The 23,991-nt window shown below is 40.1% G+C and overlaps 1 protein-coding gene across 2 annotated transcripts in view; it reads right to left on the minus strand.

The window, feature by feature from the left end:
- The window catches only part of LOC116061192 (rho GTPase-activating protein 20-like), a 55,287-nt gene that overhangs the window by 18,904 nt on the left and 12,392 nt on the right, over positions 1–23,991 (minus strand). Inside the window, exons 1-8 of one of the 2 annotated variants that reach the window (XM_031315219.2) lie at positions 14,617–14,930; positions 10,816–10,901; positions 3,498–3,674; positions 1,995–2,144; positions 1,306–1,347; positions 996–1,080; positions 724–801; positions 162–228 (exon numbers count right to left, since the gene is read on the minus strand). In XM_031315219.2, the coding sequence (XP_031171079.1) occupies positions 162–228; positions 724–801; positions 996–1,080; positions 1,306–1,347; positions 1,995–2,144; positions 3,498–3,674; positions 10,816–10,901; positions 14,617–14,709 (778 nt within the window). In that variant the 5' untranslated portion in view covers positions 14,710–14,930. Of the gene's footprint in view, positions 1–161; positions 229–723; positions 802–995; positions 1,081–1,305; positions 1,348–1,994; positions 2,145–3,497; positions 3,675–10,815; positions 10,902–14,616; positions 14,931–23,991 lie in introns of those variants that run through there. The other variant, XM_036003797.1, reaches the window with a different exon arrangement.

Genomic DNA, 23,991 nt, shown 5'->3' on the forward strand with positions numbered 1-23,991 from the left:
AAGAATCAGCTGTTTCATTGTAAATCTAATCCCACGCCATTGGCCATTCATTTTTACAAGCATCTTAAAAGGAAAAAAGGTAAAGGGAAAAGAGTATTTTTCATTCTTTTTAAATGGACAACTTTAAACTTTTTTTCTGATGGTGTGACAGGTTGGCTTACCAATGAGAGGGTATGGAGGGTCGTCCTTACTGGAGTTCACCCACAACCTGTGGTCTTTAACACAGCCCTGGACAGAGAAAATGAGAATCAAGTTTAACAAATTCACTTATCATTTAAATGAAGAATTCTGCTACTTTTCCATGTCTTCCCTGCAGTTATCTGTCAAGCTACCTTCAGGAATGCACATCTGTGGTGTAAGGAAACCGAATGCTGTCACAGTAAAGATCGGCTTGAGAGCATCAGCAACTGCTCTGCAAACCAGCTCCACTTTAGCCAACCAATTTTGCAAAATTACTGATGTAAATGCTTAGTTCAATTTGAACTTGTTATCTTTATTTAAAATATGGTGACAATTCCGAAAAATAAATAATAATATTACATATCTGTTGGAAAAGTCTAAAATCCCATTACTTTGTATACATGCTTCACACTGTGGTAATATTTGGTTTGGACAGTCTAATATTGTAATGTTTAACAAACCTTATTTCTATTTTTAACCTCACATCAAAGTATAGTCACTGGACATCGAGTTGAGTATCAACAGTGGTCTTTGGTTACTCACTGATATGCCAAACTGCAGCAGAGCCATGCGGATGACATCAGTGGTGCTGTCAGTGTTGCTGACCGCAAGTGTCTTGGCCTGGTGGAAACATTATAGAAACATAATGTTTTCATTATGTTATTATTAATATCTAGTTGTCCGTGTCACATAAATGAGAGCACCACCAGTGATGTCATTAATTACCCACTTAAAGACAGACTAGGCACATCAAACAATATTCATTTTTGTGCTGATCAGCAATACAAATCACAGAGGAAAGAAGAGAATCTTACATATGCAGAGTTTCCAATATCTTTTGCAAATATCTTCAGAGGAATGGTCTTGGGGTCATCCTTCTCTTTTCCCTCAATTATCCGACTGTGTGCAGGTGGAAAACAAAGATCAGTGTTATGATGAAAATAACATTTGAATATAAGTGCATATATCCAGCACTGTGATATGAGAGACTAACATTTTGAGTTAATGGATGTACTATTTACACTGTGATCACTCTTATTCATGATGAGCTAGCTTCTATTTAATCCTTTCTGCTTCATCCAAATCAAATCTTTCCTGCCCCCTGTAGCCAAACCAAACATTTACCTTTTGATGAGTGCCAACCACTTGTTCTTGTCCTCCTCAGAGCTGAAGAGCAGTAAAGAGAGTGATAAAACACAATCAGAGTAAATCATGTTAAAAGCAACTGTCTGTTTTGCTCCATTACGTAACTCCCGCTTTAAACCGCAGACTTCACCCTCAGCTATGGCTGGATTCAATGCAAAATGTAATTAGTATGCGTGTGTGTGTGTGTGTGTGTGTGTGTGTGTGTGTGTGTGTGTGTGTGTGTGTGTGTGTGTGTGTGTGTGTGAATGAGTATGAATGTGTGTATGCCATGTAGTTGTATGTGTTGCATGTTGGTGCCAGTTGTGCGTGTGTGGTGATCTACTCTGGTTTTACTGCGGTAGGTTTGAGTGGCTTTATGACTGGGAACTGTCTTCGTACTTAAGAGTTTAGCAATGTTGTGGTTGTGAGTTCCCTTATATGATGTGCATTTGCAGGCATTTTTGAAAATATGCTTAGCATAAATAACTGTCATGCATTGCAAGTAGACATACTGAATGAAGTTATATACAAAGGAAACTGAGTTACATTGAATCTTAGAAAATAAAACAAAAGTTAAGGCATTTCTCACTTTGAGTGTTAACAACTTTCTTATGTACTGTGTGTGTGTGTGTGTGTGTGTGTGTGTGTGTGTGTGTGTGTGTGTGTGTGTGTGTGTGTGTGTGTGTTACCTAAAGGTGGCCACATAGTTGCAGGAGGGCCAGCCCATGACGAAGCTCCTCTCTGGGTTGGTGCTTCCCTCACACACCTCCTCAATGCAGCTGGCTGTCCACATTTCACACACTCGGACTTGGGCCTTCACTTTGAAGTGAGTGGGAGACCTGCAGAAGACACAGTGTGCTCCATTAAACTAGGCTAGGGCTCCAACTACAGTGACAACTATTTTCATTATCAGTTAATCTGTCTCTGTCTGTAAAATCTAAGGAAATTGTGTTCTATTTCATAAATTACTTAAATGATTAATTATTATCAAAATAGTTGTAGATTATTCATATTTTGACCAACTAATCAATCAAATAGTATGCATTTAGGAGAAATCTTTGCAAGAGAGAAACCCCATAAGATTTCCTTTGTAAAATATTGCAACCCAAAAGTCCCTTATGATGGGGTTCCACAAGGAACGAACCGGGATCCTCTACCGTTGCAATATAACTTTTAATTTTCTTCACAGAACATTTTTCCAAAAACCTCTAACATATGGCAGTCCTTCAAAGAATGCTTTATATAGCATAGAATTATTAAAAGATAAAGCTATTTTCATTTTAAGACAGGCATGCTCAGTAGACATGTATTTATCCACCATCTGAGATTATAGAGGGGAAAAAGTCCAAATGCACACATGTGGCATACACACATACTCTCCCTGCTATTACACAGAAAGAAAGGCACACAAACGAACAGACACATCAATTAACTTCTTCTCCCTCTCTCGCTCAAACACACACATACCAACACACATTCCTCAAACTCACCCTGTGTTCAACCACAATGTAATGGCCAATTATAGCGAATACTCTCTGTGCTGGAAGGGTCAGCTCCACCCACAGGCTCAAGACTCCTAGAACAGACCACAGAGGTCCTGCTGTGTCTACATTGAGGTGTGTGTGTGTGTGTGTGTGTGTATACAGTAAGTATAGGTACACAGAGTAGAAGTCTGTTTCCTTCTCTACACGTCTATGCGTTTATACGCATGCGTTAGTGCATGTATGTGGACTTCAAAAACATAAATGTGCTCTTTAAGATTCTATTTTTGAACATTTGTGTGTGGCAGTTTGTGGGTAGGGAGGCCCATACTGTAGGCCTGAGGCAGGCCAGTGTGGCTTTGATCTGAGCCAGGCTTCATATGGATTTAATTGGCTGGGAAATAATTATATACTGGGGAGAAAATGAGGCAAGGAGAAGTAAAAGTAGCAAGAGAGTAAGGGAATGAGAATTTAGGTAAAGATAGCAGAAGAATATAACTTCATCCTTGACAAATTGTTTTGCTATCCATGTTAGAGAACCAACTACATGAAATGGGTTTTTTTTGTTTCTCAAATTTGTTTCACTCTATTTTTTCCTGTTTATGTCTCCCTGTCTCCATTTTTCCATGCCCGTCTCACTCACACAACCACATAAACATAGACTCCTTCATCCTCTCTGTCATTTCACAAGACACACAGAAGGAAAATTACTTGGCCTTGGCGACGAGCAGCGCGTCGGTGAAGAGGAAGAGGTGTCTCTCCTGGGTCTGCAGGCCCATCTTTAGCTGCGTTTGGGCATGACCCAGGAATAGGCGGCGTGGACACTCAGCCAGGAAGGCCTGGACCAGCGAACAGGACCCTGGGCTGACTAGCGTCAGGCAGCTTTCCCTGGGGGATCGACAACGGATAAAACACACTATTAGACACAAAGGGGAAAGTCTGGATGTGTTTGGTGAGTAAAAAAAAAAAGTAAGAAGCTGAATCTAACGAGGTATAGTTGTCTGCTAAACCTAAATAACCTTGAACATCTTGTATTTAGATGGCTTTATTTATTCCAGTGTTTTTACTGTGCTGTATTAGCACCTTGGGATTTTCCAAACTCCTCCAGAGTGTAGAATAATGATGCAGCAGCAAGCATGTAACATGACGCCCATGTTGTGATGAACCAAACTTGGAAAAGGCTGTAAAAAGGCTCAAATGTCCAAATTGCTTGTGCAGCGTAATTAAAGTCCTAAAGCGAAATATTTACCTCGTTATTTCCTGTATTTCCTTAACTGATTCCTCACAGTTGGAACCACACACATAATCAAGCATTATGAGTAAAATTGGACTTTTGGAGCGGCACTACAATCGTTTGGCTATAAATGTGTCATTATTTGCATGTTTCGGAGCTGCACAAAGATGGCTCTGTTAACTTAATTAGCCACAAAAAGCTGTGATGGAACTACAGGAGCTCCTGCCAGCATCAATGGAACTTCTACTAGTACGTTTGAGATAAATAGTGAATATCTGCCACTTAATTTCGCAATGAACCGTTCATTCAAAAACCTTGTTTGTGTTGTCTTGTCAGTTTCTTTTGTTTCCTCTTTTTCTTTTCTCCTTTCTGAAAGGAGATAAAAAATACTTCCTTGTTTTGGTTGCTACTGACAGAAATATTCATTTTAATTACAATTGTCTATCTTGTTTCCATGCTGTCAATATGTGTCACTGATGGACCGATGTAAACAGAGGGGAATTTTTGAAGGAAGAGGAAATAGTTTGAGGCCTCCATCCTTTCCTGTTTACACTTCAATACCAGATAAAAGACTTAAATCTCCAGTAACACGCACACATACCCATTTGTATCTCTGTCTCTACCTTTCTGTGTCTCTTTCATGTACACAAACATGCACACACTTTTCTGCTCTCTCACGCATGTACATACACACCTCTTAACAGAGTTTCTATTTTTCATTCCTTCTCTTACACATGCACTTTCTTGATACCCACGAGGACACACACAATGCGGTCGGTAACCTTCGACAAAGTGCCCCATAGCTGTCCCAAGTCTTGCTGGGAAGACAGAAAAGCTTGGATTCTCTCATTCATCACCGCCCTTTCAGCTACGTTGCGTAAGTGATTGGTTACGTAATTAATTAACGAAGAACAGACGACTACACTGGAGTGCTTCCCTTTTTTGTCTGTCTTTGTGTGCCATCCAAAAATAAATCAAAAGGGGGCTGAGAGAATTCTATTTAAAAACGATGAATGTAGCCAATTAAGCGTTGATGCTCGATGGGACACATCGCCCTGCAAGACCGGGAGATGAAAACTCATTGAAGAGAGTAAAAAACGGGTGAAGGATAGGGAAATATGTCCCATTCTTTATCTTACTGTATACAAGGACAAGACACCATGTTGCTATAACAATTGCAGAATCAACAGCTGCAAAATAATCAGCCATTATTCCTGGAAGAAAGAAAATACTTTCCATGTGGTATACTTTGAAAACATTTACATAACTCATGCACCCTTCACCTGCTACAAATTAAGCATTTCTTGCTTTCTTTGTTGGGGAGTAGCAATAACATGTAAATCTTCATTTTTGGTGTCAACTTCTTCAGCAGTGTCATTCTGTGACAAGCCTCTATACTTTTCCCCTTTGTCCAAAATTTTACAAAGAAGTCCATAAAGTTCAAAATGAGTCGTCTCTGTATAAATGTGACTCATACTAAGCATCAAAGCTCAGCGTCTACTGGATCTCTCAACATGGCAGTAACTGCTCTCTTAATGTCACGCCACATGCCACTGCAGGAGGACAGCACAGGGGTAAAGAAGCATAGCAGAGGGACGTTGGGAGGATTTTCGGGTTCCTTGATTAAGTTGCACTGGGATAAAAGTCTCAAAAATTCTCATTGAGTTTATAAACACATCCTCCTTTGTTCGTATTGTCCTTGCAGATCCTGGAAATGTCAGAAGAGCCCACACCCGCACACACTAATACAAATGGACAAAACTTCTTGTAAAGCCCCTTTTCACATCTCGCTGCCCTAAAAAAAGGACAACATCTTCCGTATTCACCACACATGCCTCCCTCCTGAATGTAGGATTGACAGCTGAGCCGGCCGTCCTTTGAATCTGACGGATGAGCAGCTAATGGCTCCATTGTACATCATGTGATGTTGATAAATTGAATGCTCTGCCTGCCCGCATACATGGCCACCATTGTTGAGGCACAGCACCGAGTTGGGAGAACTGTTGACTTTTTGGAACACAATAAGGGGCCAGTGTACAATGAACCACACAACACAGCATACTAATGTCCTAGCATGTATAATTAAACAGGTCCGGGCACGATTTGTATATAAAAGGCTGATCATATCAGCATTAATAACAAAGCAGGTCATTCACAAGTTATTTGATTTATATAGCCTAAAATCAAAAATGTGTCCAAAAGGGCTCTCTATCCTTCGACCCTCAATTAGGAGTAGAACCACAATTTAGAAGAACTAAAATATAAGTTCCTCAAAGAGGTAGAGCTAGAGACTAACAAAATTAGAAAATACAACCAATGGTATATAGAATCAAGGGCATAGGTTTGGTTTCAGAAATTATGGCCAAAGTAACACAACTTCAAAAGTTTCAAGTTGGTTAACAAAGAAAAGTGTCTTCTCTTCACTGAGTAAAACTGTCCAAATGAACTTCAGCAAGAAAAACAGAAGCGAAAGTGGACTCGTCAGCAGTAAGCTGCAGCGTTCATGTGGGCCGGCATGCCTGCTGTCGTTGCATCACACCTTGTGTTTGTGCAGCAAACATCTGATACACTGAGTGCTTAAATCATGGAGGCTGGGATGGGAAAAATAAATAAAGTCTTAGTCATGATGACATGACGAAAACCATAACTGACCTGAAACACACAAGCACCTGCAAATACACACCCAGGAGGACAACAGCTGGAAAAACAACTGCAACTTTCTCTTTCTCCTGTCTCTGATTAACTTTTTTTTCTTTGCTGACATGTCCATCATCTCACTTTCGTCTCTCAGCCCATTTTTGTCTTTCCCTCTCACCCTTTTTTCTTCTATACGTTTTTTTTATATATATCAATACCTTAATTAACCCAAAATAGCTTAATTAATGGCCTAATTAGTATATATTGAATTTATTACATCACCTCAGCTGTCAATTGTTCTACCCTGACCAAGCAGACTGACTCCCTGAGGGCAGCAATGACACACTCTTATATAAGTGTCAATCTGCTCAGCTTTGTGACAGTGATTTACTGTAGATTGCTTTGTTGTAGTGTGTGTGTGTGTGTGTGTGTGTGTGTGTGTGTGTGTGTGTGTGTGTGTGTGTGAAAAGTGTTTTCAGAAGAATTTGTGGTTTAATGTGTTTCTGCATGAGGAGGGTTACATCACCAGTAGTTTGACCTCTTTCTCTCAGATAAAAGCAGTCCAGACAAGTATCAATTGATGGCTCAGTGCATGTGTGTCAGAGAGAGAAAAAGAGACTGTTAAAACATGCAGATTAAAGATGTCATTTTGCACAGACACAGACCCGTCCGTACCGTCTCCTAAATCCACAGTGGTGGCTTTTATTCATTGCTGCAACAAAACTGCAGTAAAGATGACAATAAAGACATTGCACAAGGGATACATTATGTTTGTATTTGTATATGTGTTCTTGGAAAGGAAAGAAAATGATGGATCATGGCCCATTCTTCATTTGACATGAGCCTGTATTTATCTGTTATGCATGTGCTAGTTGCTACTGGAAATAAAGTTTATGAGTGGAGTTTGTGGAAAACCAGAACAAGCTAAAATCATCATTTCATCAATACAAGCGACTCATTCTAAATTACATGCATAAGTTATTTTATGGAAAATCCAAAGAAGATGCCATCGTCCTGCCCACGAAGCAAGAAACTAGCTACCAAGCAACCTCTAGCAAAACGGACTGCTTCACATCTTTTCCACCCTCCGTCTCTTTCCTGTTTCCACCTGACTCACTGCCCCAGATCATTTCCATAGGCAAACTATAATGTCATCCCTGGCTGACACACAATGCTTTCTATATAGCCAGAGGAAACACACACACACACAGAGAGAGAGAGAGAGAGAGAGAGAGAGGATGATGTCAGAATACTAAAACTCTTCCCTTTTTTCCAATCCGTAAAAGAGAAGTGACCAGGGGCTGTCAGCCATGATATCCTTAGCAGAGCTCATTATTAAAACCAGGAAATGTATTTTGCATAATGTTTGAGTAAGTGTGCTCTTGTATTTGTCATTTTGGGGTCCAAATGTCCTCAAACAACCAGAAAAATAGAACAGAAATCACCCAAACTGAGAACATGTTCCCTCTTTTTCTAAAAGTCTAATGTAAGTTTGAACTCGGGTTTCAGGTTGAGATTAAAATTGCAGTTAAATAAATACAGTGATATCCTCACAACGTTATCAATACAACTGTGTGCCTGTGTACTAGGGTGCAAGAAGAATGGACAGAGAGGTTGTTCCACGTGTTGACACTGTGGCTGATAGTGAGTGAGTGTGAGGTCAAGCCTGTCAGCCTATCATGTTTTTTATGCTTTATAGTGCAGCCACCTTCGTCCCTGCAGTATATATTTCATTGGCTGAAGAGGAGGGGAACTATCACTCCAGTTTAAACCCATAATACCCTGGACTGTAAGCCTCGAGGCTGAAGGATGAGGTTATTTTTCTAGATGGTGTGTGTGTGTGTGTGTGTGTGTGTGTGTGTGTGTGTGTGTGTGTGTGTGTGTGTGTGTGTGTGTGTGTGTGTGTGTGGAGGTGATGCTGAGCTGATGGCTAGAGAGACTTTCAGCGCCTCTTGGCTTGATGGGAAATGCAGGACCAAGGGAGCAAAAGAATCACCTCAAAGATAAAGGAGAGGAAAAATACTCTTTTTATATGATTATATGCATTTTTTTTCAGGCATCCAGCTGATGCTCCTAACTACAGTAATCCAACATTAGAATAAAGAAGGTCATCAAATAAGAGCTTAAAGGCACACTTTGTAACTTTTCCCTCTTCGGTCCCCCTACAGGTTGTCTCATTGGAACTACAGCCGTGCGAGCTGTAGTTCCAATGAGACAACCTGTAGGGGGACCGAAGAGGGAAAAGTTACATAGTGTGCCTTTAAAGAGGGATATTGAGCTGGAATTCATGTATATTAAATGATTTTTAAAAAATCCTTTATTGTAATTTAATTGGAACTATTACACAGTGGACAAGTGAACACATTGTATGGCTGTAACACCAAGAGCTGATGCTGTTCATTGACTGCCCACATTGAAAGTAGTGAAAAAGGAAAGTGAGGAAAGAGCAAAAACAAGAGCGGCTGAAAAAAACTTAGTTAAAATAAAAAAAAAGTTAAAATTAGGGAAATATTTTCCTGTGAAAGTTGTTGCTCTGTAGCTTTGCCTTGCTGAAACAATGCCAACACAGAGCTAGTGAACAGTTATGTTACTGTAATTGTAAATAATAAAAATAAATCTGTCAATATGCTGTAAACATAATACTAATACATGTTATGTTGTTGTTGTTTTTTTACAATTAAAACAGTAATAGTTCATTTTAAACAAAAATCAGTCCTGCTTATGTTTTCTAACATTTACTCTTGCTTTTGGATAAAGAGCACAGGGGTGATGCAGTAATGAGTAACCCACTGCCAAGTACTGTTGGCAGAACTAACGTATCCATTAAAACTGTACTCATAGGACTTTAGGGTTTTATACAACACTTACCAAAGCATGGATATGGTCTGACAAGCTTTTACAAACTAGTATAAATTCATAACAAACAAAAGGATCAATAATAATCTGTCTAAAGCAATATGGAGGTAAATGACCTGTTGAAAGAAAGTCACAATCACTACCATGACATTTCACCTTTACCTGCTGTGAGTCTCCTGAACACAATAATTCCACATCTCTGCATACACTTCCGGACATTAATGAACACCTCACACACCCACTGACATGGGAGGTGTTGACCCCAGGTGACCCCCACTGGCCCCTACACCGCCTGATGAGAGGTCAAAGGTTAGGGGTGACAGCTGAGAGTGTTGAGCCCTGGCTCCATACCTCCTGAGACACTGGTCAGACTAAGTGACTTTCACTAAATAGCTTGCCTGTCTTGCACGCATGCACGTGCACACGCACGCACGCACACACGCACGTGCTCATGATGGCATAAAAACCTATATTTTAAAGCCAAAGAGCTTTCCTGAACATTTTGAGGTTTTTCAGCCTGCATCCATCACAAGAAGCTCTACAACAATTCTTAAGAGATCCTTATGCTAATGCACTTCCTTTTTGGTAATTCATGATTTACCTTCAAGCTGTTTGATTATCTGTAACTAGTCGATTTTCTTCAAAGACTGAAAGCTCCATGAAATTCCCTAAATTGTTTTTCTCTCTCCCTAAATCCCCCCCCCAAAAAAAAAAACAAAAGCTGGCACCAGCGCAAAGATACATGAGACAAAGATTCCAGTAAATAAATGTCATCCCCGAGGGGTTTGTAATGGCTTATTTCCGACCCTGTTAAAGGAAGAGAAAGGGGATTTGTGCAATACGAGGGTGATGAAAAGCCTGATAGCTCTGGGAGAAGTAAGCATTTAAACCCGCTCTAAGCCATGAATGAGTCAGGGAGGCCAACCTCTTAGATGTTTGAGACAAATTTAAGGCAATGTACGTAGGCTTTTGGAATCTTGTGAGAATATCTATATTTTTAGGGCAGTTTGAAACTTTTTACAGAAGGAGTAATCTGTATTTGTCCAGAGAGCTGTATACAGAACAAGGAATAAACATAAATAAGTACAAATTGCTCAGAAACCAGTAGAACTCGTATATCGGGATTAATCTCTGCTCTCTGCAGCAGCTGCATCTGTAACACCATCTAGTGAGAGAGATCATTGCTCCACTGAGGAACTACAGGCCAACAATGATGTCAGCGCCACAGCAGCTCTTTACTATGAAAGCAGGTTGTGTGTGTGTGGGGTGTGTGTGTGTGTGTGTGTGTGTGTTCCCTCATACCTGGATGTGCTTTTCGATCTGGTAAGGGCTTTGCTGATGACCAGTGAGGGAGCGGACTGTCGTCTCTGGGCCAAGGTCTTCATCTTCTTCACAGTCAGAGAGAGAGAGAGAGAGAGAGAGAGAGAGAGAAGATGGGTCAATGCAAGCGGTGACTTAAGGTGATGGTTTGTACCATTCTTTTTGGTTTGCATCGCATGGTGGTTGCAAAGCACATATGTCAGCACTGCTTGATGCTGGTTGTTGGCTTTGGTCAATGCAGGAAATCAGGATAAGGAAAGCGAAATAGACAAAACTCCAGTATATATATATGTGTGTGTGTGTGTGTGTGTGTGTGTGTGTGTGTGTGTGTGTGTGTGTGTGTGTGTGTGTGTGTGAGTGAGAGAGAGAGAATTTAAGAGAGGGAAGGATGGTGACTGAAAGAAAAGAAGTGACAGCAGTAAAGAAGGAAAAGAGGAAGTGAGCTAAATGGTTAAAGATGGTGACTGACAGAACGATAAATGACAAAGGGACATTGAAAAAGAGAAATATGTCGTCCAGCAGTTGCACAATGTTTACGATCCCCTATACAGTATACTCTCACATGATCAATTGAAAGCTGCCTCATAGAAGTATGACAGGCATCCCTGCCGCCACCGCAGCTATTTCAATTAAACCTAATCTATTTAGAACATACCAAAACCATGTGAGCCCTAAACATACACTACAGTCATTCAGTCTGAAAAAGCTTTTGGAGGAGAAAAAAAAGTCAAAAATAGAGGACAGAAATGTAATGAGACTGTGCTTCCGAAACTCATTTTACAGTGACTTATGGGTAACATTCCTCTCCTCTAGAAGCGCTGATGGAAGAATTTGACTCATGTTGTACAGGCCAAAGCTACTACAGTGCACCATAATATGTAACATGGTGTGCATCATAGGAGTACATCTGCTTTACATTTTTCTAAACATGCTGTTTTTTCAGTAATATACGTATTTTACAGTGACAAACCTGGCCTGAAATGAGACGCTGCCCCGGCTGAGAAAAAGTCCAAAGGGGTCAATTTAATTGGGTTTATGATTTGTGGAAAATATTATGGTTAAGATAAGGTTAGGTTTTATTTTTATTAAGGAGTTTCACGTAAGAAAGTGATCCAGTATACAGTCTGCAAAGTCAGCATTTTTCCATACAAGTTCCATAACGGGCTTCGGTTTTTCAGACACATTTACGCATATTTACTGTGAAATCAGGCTTGAAGGTGACAGTAACATCAGTAAGGTGACATGCTTTTCCTGTAGGTGTGAGGTGATTGACAGGACACACTGACATGAAAACACTCCACTTTGCATGATGAAAGAACAATGCGACGTCTTGTGAAAAGGAAAAACAAGCCCTGCTGTCTTAAATTATGCTAACTGTCCACAGGAACCAAATAGTAAGCACCGACTGTAAGCACTAACATCAGTAATATCATTTCAGCTAACTCTGCAGTATAAACACTGATATACCACATGCAGTATACATACATGTTATGCATGTACCAATCATGGGTGTCAAGTGCAGCTCAAGATGAACTGTCAACAACGTTCTGACACAAACATCTCAAAATAAATGACTCCTGGGTGAAGGGAGGTACAGTATGTGGAAACTACATGTATGCAGTCTTTCTCAGTCAGTGATGATAAAGTGAAGTTTAAGTTTCTCTGCTCTGTCTGACAGCTCATTTCTTACAACTTTCCAAACCAGGCCAAAGTGCAGCAACTGCTCATAAAAAAGGGACTACAGTAACAACATTTATGAGACAGAATTTCACTAACTCAAAAAAAACTTTATGAAAACACGAGTAACTGTATTCTGTTGCCAAAAGGTTGATGTATTGGGTTGAAGAAATTGGAGAATAACACCATAACAGTACTGTAACCATCATGCATTGATTTTGATGTTAATCCGAGTTTACACAGTGAATAGATCTGAGTTCTTTAGGTTATTTTGTCATTAAAACTCCATTACGCCTCTCCTTTTTACAGATTAAGGCTGATGAGGGTTTTTCAAGGCATAATCAGAAAAGGTTTCTGAGGATATCACTCATGCTGTTTGTGTTGGTAATGTTGGAGGCCATGACCAGTGGTGCAAGAAGTATTCAGACCTTTTACTTACTACTAGTAAAAGTTCTAATAAAACACTGTAAAAACACTCTGATACAAGTTCTTACTTAAGTAAAAGTAGGTAAGTATCATCAGGAAAAAGTACTTAAAGTATTAAAAGTAAAAGTACTCAATGCTGAAAAATCCTCACATTTTAGAAACTGGAAACGATCCAAACAGTTCTGTGTTTAATGGTCTAAACATTTCAGCTGGACTTGTTGGCAATTATATTGTTGGGTAGTTTCATTTATAATAAAACATCAGATTTTATAAACTGCTATGTGTATTGTCTTCTTATCTTAATCTGTAAAGTAACTAGTAACTAAAGCTGTACAATATTTCAATCTGAAATGTAGTGGAGTAGAAGTAGAAAGTGACATGAAAAGAAAAGACTCAAGTAAAGTACAAGTACTTGGAATTTGTAGTTTAGGAACAGTACTTGAGTAAATGTACTTGGTTACATTCCACCACTGGTCATGACTTTTTTTTTTTTTTTTATCTCATGTTACCATCAGTCGCTGCTTTTTTTGCAACATTTTAGCAAATCTCTAAGCTCGCCTTCACAGCTCACATCGCGCCTGCTGAAAGATGCAGTTACACCTTTTGAAACACGCGTTGGATGGGGGGCGCCGTTTACTACAAGTAAACTGACCTGCTGCTGGAGATCACCTCTTCTGTCTATCAGTGCTGCTGATCAGTGTCAAGGACCACAATTGGGGTTAGAAAGCTACAATAAACTACTGTAACAATGTCGAGTGCATTTACTGGAAAGTCAGAGATTAGGTTTAGATTTTGAAACCATGGATTTAATGCTTTCTGTAGTGCTCAAAGTATCTTAAGAGAATGCCACTGGTGGCTCTGAAGTGCAGGAATCATTCCTCTGTGTTTGCGTGGTGACTCCTGTCTGTCTGATTAACGAATAATCACTATCAGCACATTATCCTGCTCTGTCGTGTGGCTCCTCCTCGTCTAATCAGCTAACTGGTTTCCAAAACTAACATGAAACCAGTAAAACCAATGGGGAGTTGGGCGTTTTTTCTTGGTTAAAAAGTTCTTTAATCAAGTCAGGATTTGGTAACATTATTACAAAATATCAAAATGCAGACTGTATACTTTCTTTTCTTGAAACGCTTGATAAAAACTCTACACTTGCAACGTTTGTGCGCCATGGATCCGAAGATTTCATCCATCAGATAAATCTAACGCACTGAATCACAATACATCTGTCTGATAAAACAAACCTGAAAGAAAAGTTTAAAATACTGATTGTTAACCGTGGCATAGCAGTGACACCACTATCAACGGAGCTAATCATTATCCAGTCCAAACCGAATTAAAGCACATCAAATAAGTGCAGATTTGCAAGAATGTCAAGAAAAAGAATTTAAAAAAAAAAAAATCCAAGTAAAGCAAATAAAACTTTTTCACAAAGAAACATAACCTCTATTTCGGAGTTTAAACTCTTGAAAATTACACATTACATATATATGTCTCTGCAAGGATATTATAGGACTATGATACCGTAAAATACCAGTTTCCTGTGTCTTAAGAGTGCAATTGGAATATACTAATGTAACCTTAATGAGCGCGCTGGGCAACTCAGTGCGCAAAAACGCAAACCGTGTCCAGAGTCAGCACTCCATCAGCACCAAAAGCCCAACAGAGAAGCGTCACTTGTACCTTTTTGTTGTCGGGAAGCGCTTTGCTCTCTCCCGTTAGGGAGTCGGACCTGTTCTGTCCCATGGTCCCCTGCTGCGGTGACATGGTTTCCATCAAGACTGTATAGATCCACGGGGCCAAGCGCGCAGACAGTATATTCCCATGATACGAGTGTAAATCCAAAATTATCCGGTAAAGAGAAGGGCAAGAGCCCGAGGAGAATCCATGATGGATAGGCGTTGATCCGGAGGAAGAGGAGGTGAAACCTGTGCACTGCGCTCCTCTCTGTGTGTCTCAGTCTGAGCGCTGCGACTCTGGTCCGCCTCATCGGACTCTAGTTGTGATCATAGACTGTAATCTACGTGGTGATGAAACATACGACTTCCGCTCTTGCTTTTCAAAGTAAAGCCGTGTTTATAAAACGATCGTTTTTTTGCGGGGTGAGAAGTAGCACAATTAAAACATCATGCTGGCATGTTATTGACAAAAGTTAGCAGTGCTTGTAAAAACTACAAACGCATTAAGTAAAGTTCCGGTGTTAAATTTTCACTAAAAATGCCTGAATACCTGAACAAAGCAGGTTAGGCTACTTCCTGGAGCTCCAGTGTGCAAGTGCCCTTAAACATCCCAGATTCACTGCATGCCATTCAAGCGGAAATAAGGGTCTGGAGCACACTGATTGATTTTCAGCCTTTAATGTTTTAACACTACTGTGACAAAAGGCAAACACATATTTAATCAACCAAAACAGGTGTACAATCATTGGATAATTGGTTCCACAAGGTTTTAAATCTATTGGATAATGGATCCAAAAGTTGGGAGTTGCCATGTCAATGTCCAAGTGCCACACCCCATGCACTATAATCACATTAGGAATGAAAGAACACAAATATATCTTCAAGTTACACAGGTAGAGGTACAAAAAATAGCCTACAAGTACTGCATTCAACAAGTTTAACAAATTAGAGGAACCTAAACAAATTCAGTTCTTCATTTAGGCCAAAAGGCCCAACTGTGTTATGAATCCAACATGCCTCTCTTCGGAGGCAGGTAGTCGATAACATCACCACCTCGCTTCACAGCATGTCAGTTGGTTTGGGTAATAAGGTGATTTGTTAGGAAATTTGCACCAGTAAAGTGTATTATCCATAGAAGCCCATCCTGCATTATTAGCTTATTTTGTCGCTACATCTTGTAGAGTGACTCATTTCAAAATCCAGTTTTAAGAGGTTTATTTTTTTAGTTTATGTTGTGCTCATGTGATGCTCAAAATTGCATTTAATGTATTGCCACAAATGAACATAAATACAGTATTATTCCACCTTAAATGTTTCTGTTTGTTGATTGTATACCTGACATACAGTACAAATGATATTACCTGTGAAATTGTGGTGAACTGTGAACACATTTATCTAAGACCTACATTGAGTATTAGATGTTGCATGATTTCTACACTCCATCACTTCATCAATTTCTTGCCTCTTTTATTTTGAAGACATAACTAACTACTGGTCATTTCCTGACCTAACCTACATGTCTTGACACAGCTACCTGAAAGCATGTTTGGTTTCTTGAGCTTGTCTGTGTACCCACAAGTGTGTGTTTTTATTTGAATGGCCTATCATATGTTTTCCTTGTCTGGCAGTCAGTGCCATATAGAAGGTGACTGTTCTTGTACGACAGGATGGCGGTTTGCAGAGGGTCCAGGCCAGGTGTAAGAATGTACTCCCAGGGCCAAGAATAACATGACTGATGAGGAGGAATGTCCACAGTATTTTCTTTCTACATAGGCATGACGCATGACACATTTGCCTTATAGCTACAGCTACAGTATACTTTACTGTGGGATAATTTTCCAAGTGGGTGGGAGTGTTTACTTTTAAAAGTCTGAAGGCATGAAGAGAACACCTCCATCAAAGCTGAAGTTAAACTGATTTGTTGACCATGCAAACAGAATTCTCACATTTGGGATTACATTACCGTGTTTTAGGACTTAAATATTAAAGAGATACCTGGAAATGGATAACCATTAAAAATCATTTTTTGCAAATTTATTTTTTGCAGAGACAAGAGGCTGCATCTGTGTGACTGTTCATCTTCCACTGCCAAAATGCTTCAAATCATAAAAAAAATGTCTCTCTGACAGGATTATTTTCCACAGCACCTTATCGTCAGCCAATCTCTCCTCCGCTGAAACACAAAGGTATGCAACAATTGTTCAATCTTATCTGTCCCCTGAAAAGAGACATGCATTGGATGATAAGAACATTGATAATGCTCGGCCATCTTCTTTGATCATGTTACAAGCTGCATGAAACAACAGCCGGGGAATATTGTGGCTTCTTTCTGGAGAACGGCTGCAATTCTTGATGCACAGTCAACTACATTCTTTCTCTCTGTGACTAAATCATCCTGTCCTCCAGCGTCCAGTGTGGTCAAGTCACATTTGTTCTTGAACTTCGATTGCACTTCATGTTCCCTCATTTTAGGGGTAAATGACTAAATGAATGCTTTTGTTTCCTGCTCTTTGTCAAGACTATAGTCTGGAGGGATCCAAAGAAAAAAGTGAGACTAAATTGAGGGTGTGTCATACAGTAATATGGTTGGAAACGCCACTGGTTGACCACGACTGCCACTGCTCTGAACTGTTTTGTTTCTACCTCCTCTTTGTTCCACTCTGGAAGACGCCGGGTTGGGACAATAAAAAGTGCCTTGGAGTGTTCTTTCTTTCGGTATCCATGGCAAAAAGCAACACATCTCTAAAAACAAACTTTTTATTCATCCCAAAAACCCCTAAGTGGGTCACACACATCGCTGTCAGAAGGCAGCTGAACCCTCCTAGATTCTCCTCATGCCTGAACCGAGCTTGGCAGAGTGACTGCAATAGAGGGAAGCCTAATCTATTGATTCTCCCCCTCAAATAAAAAGCACAGAGAATCCATATGTGTCCATGTGAATATCATCTGACATTTTCATTTAAGCGTGTCTGAAAGGGAATGTCTACGTCACGCCTGGAGAATCAGGCTATTGAAAACCTGAAGCCGGGGAGAGTATCGACTTGAAAGGCAAACAGTTGATTCCAGAGAGAGAAATGAGCTGGAAAGAGTCCAGAGTTCTGACAGGAGCCTCACATTAAGGCTTTATTCTTGTCTGTGTAGGGTTGGGGTGTTAGGGTTGCACTTAGCACTGCAAACACATGCACGAATGCACCTTCGCACACACTATACATAGCTGAATATCTATTTAAATAGTACTTTTCCCTTCCCTCCCTCCCTCTTTTAAAAACAAACACACATGCTCATGTGCAGAGAGTTTAAAGAGAGGCCACAAGCACATTATGAGTAGTTTTAGAAGCTCCGGTGTATATATGCATAGATGGACAGATGGATGAGTGACGGATGACAGAGGTGCTTCAAGCAGACAGGGAGTTGCTGTGACCCAAAACAGCATCCGCCACCACTGCCGCCACCGCCTCTGCTGCTACTTTAAGAAGCCAGACTTCCATGTTGCCTGCCAAAAATAAAGACAGACGTTTCCCTTTTTTACCCTAAACAGCATAACTCAGAGGTTTCTGGGTGACAAATATTTAAAGTATGGCTCTACAAATTCTGGAAAAAATGACATGTGGGTGTAAAATAAATTCTTTTGGGCATTTTCCTAACTGTGTAAGTGAAAAGAATTATACAACTTTAATACCTGAAAAACTCTTTTGCATATCACATAACTGTTCTGGCCCTCCTATTGGCTGGACCTGTGTTGAGCAAATTATTTGAAAAATGTAATCAAATACTGGTTACATATTACTTATTGAGTTATTATATATACATAAAAGCAATTACATTACTTGTTATATTACTTGTTACTCAGCTCCATCAATGGTGTCTGTCAAGTTAAAACATGTCACATATTCCAGCTCTGTCTCCATAAAATTCATGCAAATCACTTTGAATTACTAACATTTAGAGTTTAATGTTGCATTAATGAGGAGCCCTTTTCAATTTTTTGAAAGGGTTCCTCATTAAGACTCCTTAAGACTTGTTCTCATTCCCACTGTTTTGGTCTTTATGCTGAGTCCATCATCTGTTTACTCCTTAGGGATTTACGGATCCAGCATTTAAACCCTTTCAGACAAACATCAGGGGCAGTTACACAGAATGAGAAGGCGGACATTTTAGCATCACTCTCCTCCACACAGCCAGTGTGTCTCTGTCTCTTTCAGTTTGTCTAAACATTGCGGCGCAGCGAGGCCGAGGCGGATCAGGTTGTGGAGACATGTGGAGGGGACAGACGGAGGCAGCCTGGGTAACCAGACTGAGACAAAAGCCTGCGGTGAGAGGGAGTGACTCAGGTGGAGGAGAGGGAGGGAAGACATCTAAACAACATTGTGTTGGAGATGGAAATTGTGGGTAAGCTGGCCACTACCTCCACCAGACCTGGCTCGAGTGGTATGACGTTTTCAGGGCTTGTTTTAAGTTTCATCACATCAAGGCCACTTTAAACCAGATCATGTCCTGAAACTTATAAAATGTATACTATACTGTTTGTTTTCTTAGCTTTGAGCCTTCCAATTTGGTTGATTCAGGTCCTAACTACTAAATTACAACCAGAGCTTGATGATGACAGTTTTGTGACTTGAAAGCAGCTAGTTCAGCAGTTTATGTCATCTTGTCAGGTTAGAATATTTAATCAAAGTTATTTCCAGTTTCTGTAATTAGCTGACATATCTTCAGAGGTGTTTCTTGAAGAAAGAGCTAAATGTGCAACTTATGCTACTTATGTTGTACTAGTTTGCCAGGATCGCTTTCACTGACAGAAAGAGAAGTTGAAGGAAGGGGTTGGGTGTACAAAATAAAGAGCTTTGATGTCCAAATCTAGTCGACTTGTTCACTTTTGAACCATCCAGAGATCCATCAGCACTGTGCTGGGAAAATTAGAAATGCTAAAGGTTGAAATAGTAGAGTGTGAATACATGTCCTGAAGGGAAAATGAAACAACTTAAAGGGCCAGTTAACACAAATTACAAAAAACATCCGATTATGCTGATTCACTGTTATTTGCTTTGATCTCAAGTGTCACTGTTGACAGTTTTCATAGGGAATATTTGTTCAGTGGATAAGATTTTTACAATGACGTGAGCACAACAAATTCAGTTCTTTTCACCTCCATTGTATCGGGGTGGAGGATAGATATCTCCAATCCTGAGCAGATCTCAAACTGCTGTATGTCCATGGCTAGATAAACAAGAGGTAAGTGAGAAGCTGACTCTTTAAGTTGCCACCAACATTTCCTGATAACTCTGTGTTGTCCTAAACCTCACCGTTCTGAGACAGACAGACAGTGAGACAGGCGGTCTGAGCCTTGCTGTTGGCCTGTTACATCTGCTCTATTGTTGGGCACACACACACACACACACACACACACACACACACACACACACACACACGCACACACACCCCTCCTCCACCTTCCAGACCCTCTAACCCTGCTAATCTGATTAGCACAGTCTCCCTACAGAGAGAGGGATGCCATTGACTGCAATGTGCATGTTTGTGCTTTATTGTTGTTGTTGTTGTTGTTGTTGTTGTTGTTGTTGCTGTTGTTGCTGTTGTTGTTGTTGTGACTGTATCATCCTGACTGTATGTCACTGTGTCACATATGCAGCAGTATGTGGCTTGGGTTTAGTTTAGGTGTGTTTACATTTCAGATGGTATTTTTTAATATATTTATTTTATTGGTAATGTTTATACATATTTTAATGCTATTTGTTTTATATTATTGTTTTAGATGTTGCTATACTATTATTTTATGTATGAAGCACTATTGCTTTTGAGTTTCGGTCCTCTTGTGTGCTCTTCTCTCCTGCGTCACTTACCAGGAGAGAAGATTGATATTATTTACATGTATGTGTGAGGACAGAAGGACACGTGACATAGAGAGACAGACACCTGTTATAGAGAGAGCGAAGAAGAAAGATGAAGACAGGTGTGTAATTTCGTAAGTAATTCTGAGTATGCAGCGGGACAGGTTATTTCCTCTGGGCTGACTGGACTTTTTGGTTTCAGTGGAGGGGTCGTGCTGGTGTCAGCAGCAGGTTCAGCCGAACAGGGTTTCCTAGTGAGAGCAGCAGGGGTCCTGTGTGAGCATGGGGGTTTGGATTAACCAATCAAACAGCGAATGAGCCATTACTGGGATTTTGAGTTGGACATGTGGCCATACAGTGTTAGTGATATGGTGAAATTAATGTGATTGTTTGATATCTGTTTATATAAAATGGAGCAGATTTTCACATATATTATCTGTTGGAATCTCCTATGTCACTGGCCCACCACATTTCCCAAAACACAAACACTATGCTAATTTGGTCCTAGTCTAAATGCATCAAGGGTGTGAGTAAAGCAAGTTGTTCAAGGTATGCAAATGAGAGAGATATCCTGATACGTTGCAGAAGACCCCACCTCTCCGGTGTTTCCAGCAGGTGGAAACAAACATTGTAAGTAATATAAAGAAATTGCCCCAAACTGGCCCAGTATCCCTGCAAATGTCTGCTCATATCAGATGATGCTGCAGTGCTCGATTTATGTCTAATGTAAGAAGTACTGTGTCAGTTATAAAGTGAGGTGCCATATGCGCTGTACAACAATCAATTTTGGCTTTTTTTAAAATGTAATCACACTCTTTCCCTAATGTTCATCATACCTTAGCCTTATTGTAGTTGTTTGATGTTGTGGAAATAAACACTGAAAAAACACAAGCTCATCTGAGGTTTCACAAAATTGTATCAATTAATGTAAAATCAATTGTCTCTCTGGCAATAAGATTAAAACAGCACTTAATTACACCGTCTCACACTTACTGAGCTGCCTGTTTCTGAAGCATATACTGGAACTACAGCATTACATTCCTTCTGGCTGACCCTCATGACCCCATCAGCTAAACAATGACTGTTACAAACAAAGGTCATGTAATTTCCAATTTGTTATGATTTCAGAGAGACCCAAACACAGACAGGAGTAGATGAATGAAATAAAAGATTCATTGTAAGGTAAAAAGGGGATTAGAGGTGGGATGAGCGAGGAGGCTGCTGGCAGAGGGTTGGTAGCAAAGGGTAATGTATGGAGATGCTGGAGCGAGGCAAACGAGTGAGCAGGGATTGAAGTAGTTTGAACTTAAACCTAACAGAAAATGATCAACAACGCCATGAAGATTTCTGGAGTATTGCATGGTTCAAGAGTTGGTTCATATCTTATGCTGGTTCAGTGGTGTAGTCTACGTGACACGCAGGTATACGACATATACCCACTAGGAAAGGTCAAGAATTTCCATATACCCACTTACAAAAGCACAAAGATACGTAACGTTTTGGTCATACATTTACCCCGTCTGTGTTGCGGGTCACATAGAAACAACAACACAGTTGCTTGGCGGTCATTCTCTGTGCAAACATGAAATTAACTAATGTGAATCACTAAAGGAGATATGAAACACAAGCCAACTCAAACTACACACTCATTATTTTCGTAAGCCTGCCCTGAAGCTACTGCAGCTTCGGGTGACACTGCAGCAGACGGTTACGTTACAGAACTACGGAAAATAAGCCAGATGACGTTGATGCTATATGCGGTAACGTTACAAAAAATGTATGGGGTTGTCACTCTGGGACACGGGCAAGAACGAGGCTGGGAGGGAAAAAATCACAGTATACTCACTACAAAAAACTAGACTACACTGCACTGTGCTTGTTGATGTTCCCTCTAAAATCTTTGATTGACAAAATGTTTGCATTCACTGAGACACTGTGTGTATGGAGTTGCCTCAGATTTGTTAGATGTAATCATAGTGGATCATCATGCTACCAGCAAATGTTTGCATACATCTTTGGCATTTCTAACTTAACTGACTGATGTTTTAGGCTTCATCCAAAACAACCGAGAAAAGTCATCCAAAAGCTAATTCTATGTACTGTATGTTCAGAGAAAACTTTATGGGAAAAATCCCTTTGGGCAGGGATTATGACAGGTCCATATAGGAAGGTCATCCTTATATCACCTGAGTAACATTTTTTACCAAAGTAAATGTGGTCATGTTTACTCATTTTAGCTAAATTAGTTACTGAAAAGGAAATTATCACAATTTACAACTGAAGAGAGCAGAGAAGATTCCAGTAAATTGAAATATTTCAATTTCCAAATACAAAGCAGTCAGGTTTTCCATCAAAGACATGACAGCCCTTAAATGTGATGGACAGCTCACGGTCAAGATAGCTCTTGAACGGTTTGACCTACGTGCAGTGGATCAGTTGGAGAGTTAGAGACAGCGTGCAGGATTACGTTTGTGCATTTTCATGAACTTTTGCAGCTGACATCTTTATTGTCCTCACTTTTTGCATCTGTCTGTGATGCTGGTAACTCATTTCTGTGGTGTCTCTGCACTGAATTTACCAGAGATCACTTGTCAGTCTTATAATGTAGGCAATGCTGCAATCTCCTAGTTCTTATGTTGCAGGGAAGAACTAAAATACATCTAGTAAAACAGGGAAAAAATGGAAAAGCCTATATGAAATAAAGATATGTTCAGTCACTCATCTGTGTGTATTTGTGATAATAATGTGTAGCCAACTGGACATTCATTTGTATAAGAGTGTCATTCAATCATGTGTCTTTAAGCACAGCAGGGAGAAAGGAAGAGAGAGAGAGAGAGAGAGAGTCATGTCAGACAGTCAGCAGGGAAAGCCAAGTTAATCAGGAGCCTTTAGAGGATTAGTGTGTTTATGTATACTTCAGTCAGCAGCCTCAACCGTTTATCACTCAAAGTGTAGATGTGTGTGTGTGTGTGTCTGAGAGTGCACAAGAGAGAGTGATTGTGAAGTCCATCTTCCAGTGTTTGTGTGTGTTGTGTGAGCACATCTGTCAGTGCCGACATTCACAGCGTCGACAGGAGCTCTGTTTGTGAGCTGCTGTCACTATCAGCCGTCTCTTATCAGACCACCAAAGGTCAAAGGTTGCGAGGTGAAGCCTGCATTCCACCAGAGGTCAGGATGATTAGTGGATGCTCAATTCAGCCGACGGCCATGGTGAAGCATAAAATCAGAGAAGGATATTTTACATTTATTTAACAGCTAGTTTTGTCCATTGTGACTCTAAAAGTCAAAGGTCTTCAGAGGTCAAGGTCAAAGGTCAATAGCCAACAGTAGAAGACTGTGTGGACTGAACATGAATGTGAAGCAGAAACTGTGGTATTGAGGATATGTTAAAATAAAAATAAAATCCACGATGGCTATGAAATAAATGTAGAGGAGTATCATAACATAGAAATAATCCAGTTACTGGAGGTACAAGTGCCTCAAAATTGTTCCTAAGTGCAGTATTTGAGTAAATGTACTTAGTTACTGTCCACCAT

The sequence above is a fragment of the Sander lucioperca genome, chromosome 8, assembly GCF_008315115.2.
Source record: "Sander lucioperca isolate FBNREF2018 chromosome 8, SLUC_FBN_1.2, whole genome shotgun sequence".
Taxonomy (NCBI): Eukaryota; Metazoa; Chordata; class Actinopteri; order Perciformes; family Percidae; genus Sander; species Sander lucioperca.